The 17,646-nt window shown below is 43.2% G+C and overlaps 1 protein-coding gene across 1 annotated transcript in view; it reads right to left on the bottom strand.

Annotated features, from left to right (window-relative positions):
• LOC115157714 (serine palmitoyltransferase 2) overlaps positions 1 to 17,258 on the bottom strand; it is a 37,385-nt gene extending 20,127 nt beyond the window's left edge. The window contains exons 1-5 of the mRNA XM_029706183.1: positions 17,029 to 17,258; positions 10,257 to 10,451; positions 9,187 to 9,341; positions 7,832 to 7,980; positions 6,980 to 7,104 (exon numbers count right to left, since the gene is read on the bottom strand). Coding sequence (XP_029562043.1) covers positions 6,980 to 7,104; positions 7,832 to 7,980; positions 9,187 to 9,341; positions 10,257 to 10,451; positions 17,029 to 17,187 — 783 coding nt within the window. The 5' untranslated portion in view covers positions 17,188 to 17,258. The remainder of the gene's footprint in view (positions 1 to 6,979; positions 7,105 to 7,831; positions 7,981 to 9,186; positions 9,342 to 10,256; positions 10,452 to 17,028) is intronic.
• Positions 17,259 to 17,646: the final 388 nt, after the last annotated feature.

The following is a 17,646-nucleotide window of genomic DNA, read 5'->3' on the forward strand; positions in this document are numbered from 1 at the left end:
TCTACTCCCTGTATACAGCCATGTTATATTCTACTCCCTGTATACAGCCATGTTATATTCTACTCCCTGTATACAGCCATGTCCTATTCTACTCCCTGTATACAGCCATGTCCTATTCTACTCCCTGTATACAGCCATGTCCTATTCTACTCCCTGTATACAGCCATGTTATATTCTACTCCCTGTATACAGCCATGTTATATTCTACTCCCTGTATACAGCCATGTCCTATTCTACTCCCTGTATACAGCCATGTTATATTCTATTCCCTGTATACAGCCATGTCCTATTCTACTCCCTGTATACAGCCATGTCCTATTCTACTCCCTGTATACAGCCATGTCCTATTCTACTCCCTGTATACAGCCATGTCCTATTCTACTCCCTGTATACAGCCATGTTATATTCTACTCCCTGTATACAGCCATGTCCTATTCTACTCCCTGTATACAGCCATGTCCTATTCTACTCCCTGTATACAGCCATGTCCTATTCTACTCCCTGTATACAGCCATGTTATATTCTACTCCCTGTATACAGCCATGTTATATTCTACTCCCTGTATACAGCCATGTCCTATTCTACTCCCTGTATACAGCCATGTTATATTCTACTCCCTGTATACAGCCATGTCCTATTCTACTCCCTGTAAACAGCCATGTCCTATTCTACTCCCTGTATACAGCCATGTCCTATTCTACTCCCTGTATACAGCCATGTCCTATTCTACTCCCTGTATACAGCCATGTTATATTCTACTCCCTGTATACAGCCATGTTATATTCTACTCCCTGTATACAGCCATGTTATATTCTACTCCCTGTATACAGCCATGTTATAATCTACTCCCTGTATACAGCCATGTCCTATTCTACTCCCTGTATACAGCCATGTCCTATTCTACTCCCTGTATACAGCCATGTTATATTCTACTCCCTGTATACAGCCATGTCCTATTCTACTCCCTGTAAACAGCCATGTCCTATTCTACTCCCTGTATACAGCCATGTCCTATTCTACTCCCTGTATACAGCCATGTCCTATTCTACTCCCTGTATACAGCCATGTTATATTCTACTCCCTGTATACAGCCATGTTATATTCTACTCCCTGTATACAGCCATGTTATATTCTACTCCCTGTATACAGCCATGTCCTATTCTACTCCCTGTATACAGCCATGTCCTATTCTACTCCCTGTATACAGCCATGTCCTATTCTACTCCCTGTATACAGCCATGTTATATTCTACTCCCTGTATACAGCCATGTTATATTCTACTCCCTGTATACAGCCATGTTATATTCTACTCCCTGTATACAGCCATGTCCTATTCTACTCCCTGTATACAGCCATGTCCTATTCTACTCCCTGTATACAGCCATGTTATATTCTACTCCCTGTATACAGCCATGTTATATTCTACTCCCTGTATACAGCCATGTTATATTCTACTCCCTGTATACAGCCATGTCCTATTCTACTCCCTGTATACAGCCATGTCCTATTCTACTCCCTGTATACAGCCATGTTATATTCTACTCCCTGTATACAGCCATGTATATTCTACTCCCTGTATACAGCCATGTCTATATTCTACTCCCTGTATACAGCCATGTTATATTCTACTCCCTGTATACAGCCATGTTATATTCTACTCCCTGTATACAGCCATGTCCTATTCTACTCCCTGTATACAGCCATGTCCTATTCTACTCCCTGTATACAGCCATGTTATATTCTACTCCCTGTATACAGCCATGTTATATTCTACTCCCTGTATACAGCCATGTCCTATTCTACTCCCTGTATACAGCCATGTTATATTCTACTCCCTGTATACAGCCATGTTATATTCTACTCCCTGTATACAGCCATGTCCTATTCTACTCCCTGTATACAGCCATGTCCTATTCTACTCCCTGTATACAGTCATGTCCTATTCTACTCCCTGTATACAGTCATGTTATATTCTACTCCCTGTATACAGCCATGTCCTATTCTACTCCTGTATACAGCCATGTCCTATTCTACTCCCTGTATACAGCCATGTCCTATTCTACTCCCTGTATACAGCCATGTCCTATTCTACTCCCTGTATACAGCCATGTCCTATTCTACTCCCTGTATACAGCCATGTCCTATTCTACTCCCTGTATACAGCCATGTCCTATTCTACTCCCTGTATACAGCCATGTCCTATTCTACTCCCTGTATACAGCCATGTCCTATTCTACTCCCTGTATACAGCCATGTCCTATTCTACTCCCTGTATACAGCCATGTCCTATTCTACTCCCTGTATACAGCCATGTCCTATTCTACTCCCTGTATACAGCCATGTCCTATTCTACTCCCTGTATACAGCCATGTCCTATTCTACTCCCTGTATACAGCCATGTCCTATTCTACTCCCTGTATACAGCCATGTTATATTCTACTCCCTGTATACAGCCATGTTATATTCTACTCCCTGTATACAGCCATGTTATATTCTACTCCCTGTATACAGCCATGTCCTATTCTACTCCCTGTATACAGCCATGTCCTATTCTACTCCCTGTATACAGCCATGTCCTATTCTACTCCCTGTATACAGCCATGTCCTATTCTACTCCCTGTATACAGCCATGTCCTATTCTACTCCCTGTATACAGCCATGTCCTATTCTACTCCCTGTATACAGCCATGTCCTATTCTACTCCCTGTATACAGCCATGTCCTATTCTACTCCCTGTATACAGCCATGTCCTATTCTACTCCCTGTATACAGCCATGTCTATTCTACTCCCTGTATACAGCCATGTCCTATTCTACTCCCTGTATACAGCCATGTCCTATTCTACTCCCTGTATACAGCCATGTCCTATTCTACTCCCTGTATACAGCCATGTCCTATTCTACTCCCTGTATACAGCCATGTCCTATTCTACTCCCTGTATACAGCCATGTCCTATTCTACTCCCTGTATACAGCCATGTTATATTCTACTCCCTGTATACAGCCATGTCCTATTCTACTCCCTGTATACAGCCATGTTATATTCTACTCCCTGTATACAGCCATGTTATATTCTACTCCCTGTATACAGCCATGTTATATTCTACTCCCTGTATACAGCCATGTTATATTCTACTCCCTGTATACAGCCATGTTATACACTGCTCAAAAAAATAAAGGGAACACTAAAATAACACATCCTAGATCTGAATGAAAGAAAATAATCTTATTAAATACTTTTTTCTTTACATAGTTGAATGTGCTGACAACAAAATCACAAAAATAATCAATGGAAATCCAATTTATCAACCCATGGAGGTCTGGATTTGGAGTCACACTCAAAATTAAAGTGGAAAACCACACTACAGGCTGATCCAACTTTGATGTAATGTCCTTAAAACAAGTCAAAATGAGGCTCAGTAGTGTGTGTGGCCTCCACGTGCCTGTATGACCTCCCTACAACGCCTGGGCATGCTCCTGATGAGGTGGCGGATGGTCTCCTGAGGGATCTCCTCCCAGACCTGGACTAAAGCATCCGCCAACTCCTGGACAGTCTGTGGTGCAACGTGGCGTTGGTGGATGGAGCGAGACATGATGTCCCAGATGTGCTCAATTAGATTCAGGTCTGGGGAACGGGCGGGCCAGTCCATAGCATCAATGCCTTCCTCTTGCAGGAACTGCTGAACACTCCAGCCACATGAGGTCTAGCATTGTCTTGCATTAGGAGGAACCCAGGGCCAACCGCACCAGCATATGGTCTCACAACGGGTCTGAGGATCTCATCTCGGTACCTAATGGCAGTCAGGCTACCTCTGGCGAGCACATGGAGGGCTGTGCGGCCCCCCCAAAGAAATGCCACCCCACACCATGACTGACCCACCGCCAAACTGGTCATGCTGGAGGATGTTGCAGGCAGCAGAACGTTCTCCACGGCATCTCCAGACTCTGTCACGTCTGTCACGTGCTCAGTGTGAACCTGCTTTCATCTGTGAAGAGCACAGGGCGCCAGTGGCGAATTTGCCAATCTTGGTGTTCTCTGGCAAATGCCAAACGTTCTGCACGGTGTTGGGCTGTAAGCACAACCCCCACATGTGGACGTCGGCCCTCATATCACCCTCATGGAGTCTGTTTCTGACCGTTTGAGCAGACACATGCACATTTGTGGCCTGCTGGAGGTCATTTTGCAGGGCTCTGGCAGTGCTCCTCCTGCTCCTCCTTGCACAAAGGCGGAGGTAGCGGTCCTGCTGCTGGGTTGTTGCCCTCCTACGACCTCCTCCACGTCTCCTGATGTACTGGCCTGTCTCCTGGTAGAGCCTCCATGCTCTGGACACTACGCTGACAGACACAGCAAACCGTCTTGCCACAGCTCGCATTGATGTGCCATCCTGGATGAGCTGCACTACCTGAGCCACTTGTGTGGGTTGTAGACTCCGTCTCATGCTACCACTAGAGTGAAAGCTATACACAGCCATGTCATAATCTACTCCCTGTATACAGCCATGTCATAATCTACTCCCTGTATACAGCCATGTCATAATCTACTCCCTGTATACAGCCATGTCCTATTCTACTCCCTGTATACAGCCATGTCCTATTCTACTCCCTGTATACAGCCATGTCCTATTCTACTCCCTGTATACAGCCATGTCCTATTCTACTCCCTGTATACAGCCATGTCCTATTCTACTCCCTGTATACAGCCATGTCCTATTCTACTCCCTGTATACAGCCATGTCCTATTCTACTCCCTGTATACAGCCATGTCCTATTCTACTCCCTGTATACAGCCATGTCCTATTCTACTCCCTGTATACAGCCATGTCCTATTCTACTCCCTGTATACAGCCATGTCCTATTCTACTCCCTGTATACAGCCATGTCCTATTCTACTCCCTGTATACAGCCATGTCCTATTCTACTCCCTGTATACAGCCATGTCCTATTCTACTCCCTGTATACAGCCATGTCCTATTCTACTCCCTGTATACAGCCATGTCCTATTCTACTCCCTGTATACAGCCATGTCCTATTCTACTCCCTGTATACAGCCATGTCCTATTCTACTCCCTGTATACAGCCATGTCCTATTCTACTCCCTGTATACAGCCATGTCCTATTCTACTCCCTGTATACAGCCATGTCCTATTCTACTCCCTGTATACAGCCATGTCCTATTCTACTCCCTGTATACAGCCATGTCCTATTCTACTCCCTGTATACAGCCATGTCCTATTCTACTCCCTGTATACAGCCATGTCCTATTCTACTCCCTGTATACAGCCATGTCCTATTCTACTCCCTGTATACAGCCATGTCATATTCTACTCCCTGTATACAGCCATGTCATATTCTACTCCCTGTATACAGCCATGTCATATTCTACTCCCTGTATACAGCCATGTTATATTCTACTCCCTGTATACAGCCATGTTATATTCTATTCCCTGTATACAGCCATGTTATATTCTACTCCCTGTATACAGCCATGTTATATTCTACTCCCTGTATACAGCCATGTTATATTCTACTCCCTGTATACAGCCATGTTATATTCTACTCCCTGTATACAGCCATGTTATATTCTACTCCCTGTATACAGCCATGTTATATTCTACTCCCTGTATACAGCCATGTTATATTCTACTCCCTGTATACAGCCATGTTATATTCTACTCCCTGTATACAGCCATGTTATATTCTACTCCCTGTATACAGCCATGTTATATTCTACTCCCTGTATACAGCCATGTTATATTCTACTCCCTGTATACAGCCATGTTATATTCTACTCCCTGTATACAGCCATGTTATATTCTACTCCCTGTATACAGCCATGTTATATTCTACTCCCTGTATACAGCCATGTTATATTCTACTCCCTGTATACAGCCATGTTATATTCTACTCCCTGTATACAGCCATGTTATATTCTACTCCCTGTATACAGCCATGTTATATTCTACTCCCTGTATACAGCCATGTTATATTCTACTCCCTGTATACAGCCATGTTATATTCTACTCCCTATACAGCCATGTTATATTCAACTCCCTGTATACAGCCATGTTATATTCTACTCCCTGTATACAGCCATGTTATATTCTACTCCCTGTATACAGCCATGTTATATTCTACTCCCTATACAGCCATGTTATATTATACTCCATATACAGCCATGTTATATTCTACTCCCTGTATACAGCAATGTCATATTCTACTCCCTATACAGCCATGTTATATTCTACTCCCTATACAGCCATGTTATATTATACTCCCTATACAGCCATGTTATATTATACTCCCTATACAGCCATGTTATATTATACTCCCTATACAGCCATGTTATATTATACTCCATATACAGCCATGTTATATTCTACTCCCTGTATACAGCAATGTCATATTATACTCCCTGTATACAGCCATGTTATATTCTACTCCCTATACAGCCATGTTATATTCTACTCCCTATACAGCCATGTTATATTATACTCCCTATACAGCCATGTTATATTATACTCCCTATACAGCCATGTTATATTATACTCCCTATACAGCCATGTTATATTATACTCCCTATACAGCCATGTTATATTATACTCCCTATACAGCCATGTTATATTCTACTCCCTATACAGCCATGTTATATTATACTCCCTATACAGCCATGTTATATTATACTCCCTATACAGCCATGTTATATTATACTCCCTATACAGCCATGTTATATTATACTCCCTATACAGCCATGTTATATTATACTCCCTATACAGCCATGTTATATTCTACTCCCTATACAGCCATGCTATTTGAACCTAATATTTGTATTTGTTATTCACTGTGTATTTATTCCTTGTGTCACTTTTTCTATGTTTTTATTTATCTTTAAATCATTGTTAGATAATTGTTAGATAAGGACTCGTAAGTAACCATTTACCTGTTGTTTACGAAGCATGTGAGAAATATATTTTTATCCCTACCTTTCCAGCCAGAGCCGGAATGTTCATGGAGTTGGTAGCAAAGCCCATCCCAAACGCCATAGATGACTCCACCCCCAGGAACCTAGCAACCAGCTGTTCCAACTCCTCATGGAGGTCCAGGTTACCTGGATACAGCAGGAACAGGAACATGTAAATAAAAATGACGTCTTACTTTAACAAGTGTTCATGTCAAAATAAAGCGCACATGACATCAATACAGATGTACTAACTAAAATTCACTAGTATCCATATCAGTTACAGTGATGCTCTAAATCAACATCACTATCCATGTAGAAACAAACACTCTTTTTAACTCAATACAACTGTTCAGGTCATACTACAATACAACAACACAAAGATGCACTACCTCAGAACAACAGCTTCCTGCACATAACAAGGGCCTGACATAAACAATGCATGGAGGAGAACTTGACTAGAATGTTAATGTCCAACATGTCTTTCTATTCTGTGCTCTGTCATTGTGGGATACATGAAAACAGAGGACTTTTGTTTCCTTGTTTCCTTTAAAAATTGCAAAACTACAAAAGTAGACGGCACAACCAAGCCAAACAACAGAATGAGTGGGCCCCAGAAGGTTGTCTGCAGTGGATATTTTACCAACGTTTTGTATCAGCGCTTTGTTTTAAATAACATATGCAATTTAGAAGATACATTTATCCAAGCAACTTAACAGTCACACGTGCATACATTTCAGGTACGGTAGTACCGGGAACCGAACCACTATCCTGGCGTTGTAAGCGCCATGCTCTACCTGCGGTCCACAGATATGAGTGTTTACAAACAAAAACGGCCCTTGTCCCCAACAAGAAGGTGATTATAACCATGTCTTACCCATCTCACGGCGGGTACTACCCACTCCAACGCCATAGTGGTGGGTGGACTCTGTGGCAGCGTCGGCACACCTCCCAGTGTTCTCAGCAAAGCCCAGGTAGTTATATGAACCCATGTTGATCACGTCTTTCACCACCTTACCTGTGTGTCTGGGTAGAAAGACAACTTACTGCAACTCTGACGAGACTGAACTACAGTTGTGTTGGAGGAGGTCTGCTTTTACACTGTGAAGTTACAGTTGTGTTGGAGGAGGTCTGCTTTTACACTGTGAAGTTACAGTTGTGTTGGAGGTGGTCTGATTTTACACTGTGAAGTTACAGTTGAGTTGGAGGAGGTCTGATTTTACACTGTGAAGTTACAGTTGTGTTGGAGGAGGTCTGATTTTACACTGTGAAGTTACAGTTGTGTTGGAGGAGGTCTGATTTTACACTGTGAAGTTACAGTTGTGTTGGAGGAGGTCTGATTTTACACTGTGAAGTTACAGTTGTGTTGGAGGAGGTCTGATTTTACACTGTGAAGTTACAGTTGTGTTGGAGGAGGTCTGATTTTACACTGTGAAGTTACAGTTGTGTTGGAGGAGGTCTGATTTTACACTGTGAAGTTACAGTTGTGTTGGAGGAGGTCTGATTTTACACTGTGAAGTTACAGTTGTGTTGGAGGAGGTCTGATTTTACACTGTGAAGTTACAGTTGTGTTGGAGGAGGTCTGATTTTACACTGTGAAGTTACAGTTGTGTTGGAGGAGGTCTGATTTTACACTGTGAAGTTACAGTTGTGTTGGAGGAGGTCTGATTTTACACTGTGAAGTTACAGTTGTGTTGGAGGAGGTCTGATTTTACACTGTGAAGTCCTGTATTTTAAAACCTTCTGATAATGCGAAACACACCAAATGAGGGCTTCTGTTTCTTTATTTTGTTTTAAACTGTACTTGTGAGTTTTGACAAGCAGCAAGAGTAGCTATCGTGTTGATAATAATATCAGGTTTTGTTTTTAACAGGTTCCCTAACACTTACATGCAGTTGTGACAGCAGCCTAACATGCCTAGCAAAGAGTGAACGAGGTTAACCATTACCACACAACGAGACGGGACAGATATCGTCTGTTGGTTTCTACACATCACGTTCGTCCCCAGATAGACTTCCCTCTCTTATCATTGTAAGTAGGACAATGACCTGTAGGTGATAGAGGGGGCATGATAGACCCTTCCATGACATGGGTAGTTCTCACACAGACCCATCTACTCCCTGTAAAAGCCATGGGTAGGTCCAGAGTGTACAGTACCAAATACAATAGTCTAGTAGTTACACATGTACACAAGCCCTGTTAGAGTTACTATGGTTAGAATGGGCCACTCACTGGAAGGTCCAGTTGTAGTCTTTAGAGGCCCTCTCCAACAGGTCCATCTTGGCTCCTGGAACACTGCAGATTGGCCTGTTCCAGTTGTCACGGATACGCATGTATAGATTCCGGGTGTAGAAGTTCTCAAAGTCCTGGTACAGTGGAACAAAGTCCTAGAAAACACAGACAGAGAGACACAGAGAGAGAGACACAGAGAGAGAGAGAGACACAGAGAGAGAGAGAGACACAGAGAGAGAGAGAGACACAGAGAGAGAGAGAGAGACACAGAGAGAGAGAGAGAGAGAGAGAGAGAGACACAGAGACCGAGAGACACAGAGAGACTTGTCAGTCATTGTTGGAATCAATAACACGTCTGAATTTATGCAAACACACAGGTATGTCTTTCTCCCAAGCTTTCAAAGAAGTCGTTTGACCTTACAGTTCAATAGTAAAGTATTTGGTGTGCACTAGCTGGGTGCCAGAAAGAGTGTGTTTATAGACAACGCAAATTCCTCACAGGCATAGGTGTGTCTCTTTTACAGCTTCAGGACAACTGGTTTGGCATAACGGTTGCACTGAGCATTGCGGTTTACAAAAAACAGGTTTCGAAAACGCTAAAGCTGTAGTGGAATGTGTCTGGAGAAATCCCTTTCACACCTTCCCATGTTACACGTCTGTATTGTTCAGGCATATTTCACACCCTATTCACACAGCACCAGAGGAAATATTAGCACTGTAATAGCCTACATCATAGAACCGTTTTAGAGTGGAAGCAATGAATGAATGGCAATGAAGGACTAGGTAGACAGAAGTTGCCCCTAACCAGTAACCACTGACACAGGGTCAGCTATTTCTCCAAACCCTTAATCGTTCAAAAAAAGGATTCAGGGGCGGGGTAATCCGATTCAGGGGCGGGGTAATCCGATTCAGGGGCGGGGTAATCCGATTCAGGGGCGGGGTAATCCGATTCAGGGGCAGGGTAATCCGATTCTAGATCTGTCAGCGAGAACAAAACGCACATCCAAGACAGGAGCTAGACAGAAAAAAAGTGAATAGCCTACAAGGAAAAACTAATGTGCATCTCTTACCTTCTGCTCCTCCCTCTCTCTGGCCACATGGCACTTCTCCATGCCCCAGTGCCGGAGGAAGTCCCGCAGGTACCCGAAGATGGTGAGGATCCCGTAGCCCACGTATGTGAGGACCGCCACAAGCAGAGGAGTCTCCTCAAACTGCTCCACAAACGCTTTGTTGTACAGGCTGGCGGTACAAACAACATGGTTGTTCTGGAGGAGAAGAAAATACACAGACAAACAGAAGATGGTTGTGTTGCTGACTGGAAGGGTTTTGGTGTTGATCTTTACATGCAATTTTAGTCATGCAAAACAGGGAGCATAGGAACCACCATTTATTGGGTAGCCTAGTCTGTTCTAATGTTAGCCTGTGGTGACTGCAGAAGTCTAATGGTGGTTGCACCGCTGCAGTCTGTCCCATGGGACACACCCAAGCTGAGAAAAGATCAACAAATGGCATTTGAGTGAATAAAATGAGCCTTTGATCACAGAAGTGTTAAACTAATCTACATATAAACACAGATACAGAAGTGTAAAACTAATCTACATATAAACACAGATACAGAAGTGTAAAACTAATCTACATATAACACAGATACAGAAGTGTTAAACCCGCTCAGCAGACATACTGTATCTCTCTGACTCTCCTTACAAAGTCATGAATTACTTTTAGTCAGGCCTAATCTGTTTGCTCTATAGAAACATACATATACACACACACACTTTTATTTCTTTCATCACATTCCCAGTGGGTCAGAAGTTTACATGCACTCAATTAGTATTTAGTAGCATTGCCTTTAAATTGTTTAACTTGGGTCAAACGTCTCGGGTAGCCTTCCACAAGCTTCCCACAGTAAGTTGGGTGAATTTTGGCCCATTCCTCCTGACAGAGCTGGTGTAACTGAGTCAGGTTTTTAGGCCTCCTTGCTCGAACACGCTTTTTCAGTTCTGCCCACAAATTCTCTATGGGATTGAGGTCAGGGCTTTGTGATGGCCACTCCAAAATCTTGACTTTATTGTCCTTAAGTCATTTTGCCACAACTTTGGAAGTATGCTTGGGGTCATTGGTCATTTGGAAGACCCATTTGTGACCAAGCTACTTCCTGACTGATGTCTTGAGATGTTGCTTCAATATATCCACATAATTTTCCTCCCTCATGATGCCATCTATTTTGTGAAGTGCACCAGTCCCTCCTGCAGCAAATCACCCCCACAACATGATGCTGCCACCCCCATGCTTCACGGTTGGGATGGTGTCTTTGGCTTGCAAGCCTCCCCCTTTTCCTCCAAACATAACGATGGTCATTATGGCTAAACAGTTCTATTTTTGTATCAGACCAGAGGACATTTCTCCAAAAAGTGCGATCTTTGTCCCCATGTGAAGTTGCAAACCGTAGTCTGGCTTTTTTATGGCAGTTTTGGAGCAGTGGCTTCTTCCTTGCTGAGCAGCCTTTCAGGTTATGTCGATATAAGACTTGTTTTACTGTGGATATAGATACTTTTGTACCTGTTTCCTCCCGCATCTTCACAAGGTCCTTTGCTGTTGTTCTGGGATTGATTTGCACTTTTCACACCAAAGTACGTTCATCTCTAGGAGACAGAACACGTCTCCTTCCTGAGTGGTATGACGGGTGCGTGTTCCCATCGTGTTTATACTTGTGTACTATTGCTTGTACAGATGAACGTGGTATCTTCAGGCGTTTGGAAATTGCTCCCAACGATGAACCAGACTTGGAGGTCTACAATTTTTTTTCTGAGGTCTTGGCTGATTTCTTTTGATTTTCCCATGATGTCAAGCAAAGAGGCACGGAGTTTGAAGGTAGGCCTTGAAATACATCCACAGGTACACCTCCAATTAACTCAAATGATGTCAATTAGCCTATCAGAAGCTTCTAAAGCCATGACATCATTTTCTGGAATTTTCCAAGCTGTTTAAAGGCACAGTCAACTTAGTGTATGTAAACTTCTGACCCACTGGAATTGTGATACAGTGAATTATAAGTGAAATAATCTGTCTGTAAACAATTGTTGGAAAAATTACTTGTGTCATGCACAAAGTTGATGTCCTAACCGACTTGCCAAAACTATAGTTTGTTAACAAGAAATTTGTGGAGTGGTTGAAATACACATTTTAAATGACTCCATCCTAAGTGTGTGTGTGTGTGTGTGTGTGTGTGTGTGTGTGTGTGTGTGTGTGTGTGTCTGTGTGTGTGTGTGTGTGTGTGTATGTATGCATGCATGGCTTAGATCCTTTGAATAAAGATGGTTTGTTAAAAACAGTGGGACAAAACAGACCCCTGAATACAGTGACAGTGTTTTTGATCCCTCCTGCAAAACCAGATCACCTGGACCCTGGGCTCAGAGGGCTATCCAGAGGGTTTTCATTGAGGCTGAACTGTGGCTTATTGTGTTGAAAACTAAACTCTCAAATCAAACGACCTAAAGTCAGTCAGCCTGGTCACCCAATAAACCCTGGCTGCTTAGCAACCACATGTGACCCAGTCATGCCTCCCTCTACCTTTATGGTGTGTGTGCGCGCGTGTGGACTACATGCTCAGTGCAGCTCAGAACTGATCAAACTGGTCCCAGAGTCATTCTCCCATAAGGTATTATCCCTCTAAACTACACCACTAACCCACATACAGGTCTGACTGCTAACAAGTCCACCTTCAAGCTAACTGAAAACACAAAGAGAAATGTTTAAAGTTAAATATACCCTTCAGAGAGAGCAGTTAGTGGCCTAGGCCCTCCAGCCACAACCACAGACTACTAAAAACCAGATCATATCTCAACACATTTTATAGCTGTGCATTAGCAACCGTCTGAAGGCCAACTGTCGTGTGAGCCCAGGCTCTGGACGAAACAGGAACAGTAGTCTACAGTATAGGGATCTAACAGGGTGTTTTCTATTCCATGAAAAGTTCCACACATCCAGGACGTGTCTCTGTCACATGAGCTGGATAAAGAGGTCTTATAGAGGGCAATGCCAACGAAGTGAATGCCTAGGCTCTCAATTTTTGCCGCTCCTAAACCTAATCTTTATTAAACTCTCGACAGTGATACAACACCAGGATTATCAACCAAGGGTGGGTAAGATAAGGAGGGTACTGTTGGATTATCTGCATCACTAGCTCAACAAAGATCACATTTGGGTTGAGAGCTGTTAAAGGGGCCAACCAGTCAGTTACGTTCGATACAAAATGCTCCAAATTCCAATGCTTCTGAAGGACGAATTCCTGTCCCCAAGACACTTGTTAAGATCAGACGGTAGTCCATAGGTCAAGTGTATAGAGAATATTCATTCTGTCCATCAGTGGACTAGATGGAGCTCCAGGTATACGTTATTACCATGTTGTTTGGTTTCTATACAACCCTTTCATATCTACATTGCCCGAGGGGTATAGGAAAAAGGGTTCAATTTACAATTCCGCGGTAGCCTCAAGTGTGTGTCCAACCACCCCAAGCTCAACACATCAACGCCTAGCTGTCAGTGTCCCTTTTCCTCATCCTCTCTCCTTCTGTGCTCAGAGACATTCAGCCCTCCCAAGGACCACTTCCTATAGCCAGCAGCCATTATCCCCAGGGGGAGGCTTGTGTTGCGTCATGTGTGTGCTGCCTGGGAGACAAAGTACTGCTCTGCAGTTACGTTTCCTCCTGGTTCTGACTGGTATTCTCCATGGTAGTGTCAGTGTCAGCAGAACTTCTACACCACGCAAACAACATGTTCATGTGTTTAAATGTTTAGTCTTTTAGGTTATGGTGTTGGACTCCAGTAAGACTAGCTGTCACCATTGGCTTTGGCTAATGGGGATCCTAATAAAATCTAATCGTCATGTTATGCAAACTGGAAACCACATATCCTGAGGCAGCATGTATTGTGGCTGAGGATTTTAACAAAGCAAATTTGAGAAAAAGGCTGCCGAAGTTCTAACACAGACTGTAGTACTCACACTGCTAAAACACTCGATCACTGCTACTCCAACTTCCGGGATGTTTACAAGGCCCTCCCCCGCCCTCCTTTCGGCAAATCTGACCACGACTCCATTTTGCTCCTCCCTTCCTATAGGCAGAAACTCAAACAGGAAGTACCCGTGCTAAAGACTACTCAACACTGGTCTGACCAATCGGAATCCACGCTTCAAGATTGTTTTGATCACGTGGACTGGGATATGTTCCGGGTAGCTTCAGCGAATAACATTGACATATATACTGATACGGTGACTGAGTTTATCAGGAAGTGTATAGGAGATGTTGTACCCACTGTGACTATTACAACCTACCCTAACCAGAAACTGTGGATTGATGGCAGCATTCGCGCAAAACTGAAAGCACGAAGCACCGTATTTAACCATGGCAAGGTGACTGGGAATATGGCAGAATACAAACAGTGAAGTTATTCCCTCCATAAGGCAATCAAACGGGCAAAACGTCAGTACAGAGACAAAGTGGAGGTGCAATTCAACGGCTCAGACACGAGATGTATGTTCCACCTTCACTCCTCTGATCCTCAACACTGTGGTTCCACAAAGGCTTGATCACCAACAATGACAACAGCCTACAGCGAGGAGGTGAGGGATTTGGGAGTGTTGTGCCAGGAAAATAACCTCTCACTCAACATCAACAAAGGAGATGATCGTGGACTTCAGGAAACAGCAGAGGGAGCACCCCCCTATCCACATCGACGGGACCACAGTGGAGAAGGTGGAAAGCTTCAAGTTCCTTGGCGTACACATCAGTGACAAACTGAAATGGTCCACCCACACAGACAGTGTGGTGAAGAAGACACAACAAGCGCCTCTCAAACCTCAGGAGGCTGAAGAAAATGTGGCTTGTCACCTAAGACCCTCACAAACTCTTACAGACGCACAATTGAGAGCATCCTGTCGGGCTTATCACTGCCTGGTACGGCAACTGCACCACCCGCAACCGCAGAGCTCTCCAGAGGGTGGTGAGGTCTGCCCAACACATAACCGGGGGAAAACTACCTGCCCTCCAGGACACCTACAGCACCCGATGTCACAGGAAGGCCAAAAAGATCATCAAGGACAACAACCACCCGAGCCACTGCCTGTTCACCCTGCTATCATCCAGAAGGCGAAGTCAGTACAGGTGCATCAAAGCTGGGACCGAGAGACTGAAAAACAGCTTCTATCTCAAGGCCATCAGACTGTAAAAAGCCATCACTAGCACATTAGAGGCTGCTGCCTATATACATAGACTTGGAATCACTGGCCACTTTAATAAATTGAACAATAGCCACTTTAATAATGTTCACATATCTTGCATTTCTCATCTCATATGTATATACTGTATTCTATTCTACTGTATCTTAGGCTATGCCGCTCTGACATTGCTCGTCCATATATTTATATATTGTTAATTCATCATTCCTTTACTTAGATTTGTGTGTTGAGTATATGTGCAATTGTTAGATATTACTCAGATGTTACTGCACTGTCGGAGCTAGAAACACAAGCATTTCGCTACTCCCGCAATAACGTCGGCTAAACACATGCACGTGACCAATAAAATGTTATTTGATCATTTAAAAACTGGATAGGAGTTTATAAGAGTGACTTTATGTCGTAAAAGATTAGTTTAAAAGTGAGTTTTGGGAAAACAATGGTGAAAATGAGTCTACCATGTGGCTGATTGTTAATTGGTTAGTAAACTAAATAACCTACACCAATGAAAGCATAGCAGCCTATGATTATGCTGTCTAACAACACCCATAGCCTATTCTTCAGTCTAATCGAGGGGTCCAGGATGACCACAGGACAGAAATAACACACTTCACAGAATGTTTTCTTTGCGCCAGACTCATTCTTAATGTAAAAAAAACAAAACAAGGAAATGACAAAGTTCAGAACCATAGAAGATGACACCGGGCCAATCCCACATTGACTCAGAATAAATAAAATCAATTGAGCAATACAAATATCTTGGAACTATAAAATCGACTCAAAACTCTCTCGGACTGCAAATACACAACAAATATACAAAAAGGGACAACGACTATATTTCATGAGGAGATTAAACAAATACCTGGTCAATAAAATAATATCAGCCATATTCTTAACATACATTGTTCAGTGTTGTCACTTTCTGTTTCCAAGCCTGGTACAATCAGCTATCCATCTAAAACAAAAAACAACTACACAAAATAGTAACGCTGTCAAGTAAAATCAGTGGGTGTAAACTCAAGACCTTGGAAGCGCTGTTCTTGGAGAGAGCTGTGAGGGCAGGAGAGAGACTTGCCACCGACCTGACACACCCACTCAACCAGGAGTACCAGCTACCATCAACCCACCGATTCAGAGTCCATCTTTACCAAACCACCTGAGCCCAGAAATCATTCATCCCCACCAGTACATCGAATAAATAACTGCTCCCCCCCATACCAACTGTTAACTGTAACCACATGTGTTGCTGATGTAGTTGTTTGTAACACACACACACACACACACACACACACACACACACTTGTGGTGATGCTTTGCTGTGTTGAGATGCAAGACACACTTTCACCAAACGGACACGATAAATAATTATTTTAATTCAGTCAACACATTCTGAGGCTTAATCATTTCGTCACAAAACATCCACCCTATTAAACTTGTTACAATGACTCAACTTCAATACTAGTTTAAAAAAGCGACAGATAAAATAGTTGGAATAAGTCTCTACATTTGATTGGGCTGTGTTTATTCAATCTATATTGCTGCCAGATACTCTAAAGGTCGTTCCCTATTCTCATCGAGCGACAGTAGTGTTGACGGGTGGGCCTCACCTCATTCGGGCGCCGATTCTTCTGTTGCGGTTGTTGGAACAAGCAATGATTCTTCACGAAACCGTTCCTTCTCGATGAAGTCTTACCGTTGGACGCCCGGTGGAAAACATCTCCATTTGTCAGTTTATTCGCCGAGCTCTTGGTCATACTTGGTGGCATTTATTCGCCTGAATATCCAGGTTTGTATACTTATGTGCCCGGGACCTCTTCTCTCTGTGTGACTGGGGAAACTGCAAATACACAATATGAGATAACCGGAAATACACGCCCCTGTTAACTTTCAGCGACCAATGAGGAGTTTATGACGCCATGTACCATGGAAAGAGCCTGTAGTAACCTTTTGCATGGGTTCTTACAGTGAAGTATCACCTCACTTCTGTGTAAAGGACTTTGGTCGTGTGTCATAGCCTACAGAAAAACAGTCTAAGGAGAAGAGTTTCCTTACACCCACCCACTGAGCCAGATGTCCCTGAATAGGATGTTTGTGAAAATAGTATTTTTGGGAAACTGAATAGAATTACATTATTTCCAGCTTTTATGACTGTTTTAATGAATGATTCACATTATCTTCAGCTTTCATGACTAACGCCACTTGTTTAATGTTTACAGTTAATCGAT

This window comes from Salmo trutta, chromosome 1, assembly GCF_901001165.1.
Source record: "Salmo trutta chromosome 1, fSalTru1.1, whole genome shotgun sequence".
Classification (NCBI taxonomy): Eukaryota; Metazoa; Chordata; class Actinopteri; order Salmoniformes; family Salmonidae; genus Salmo; species Salmo trutta.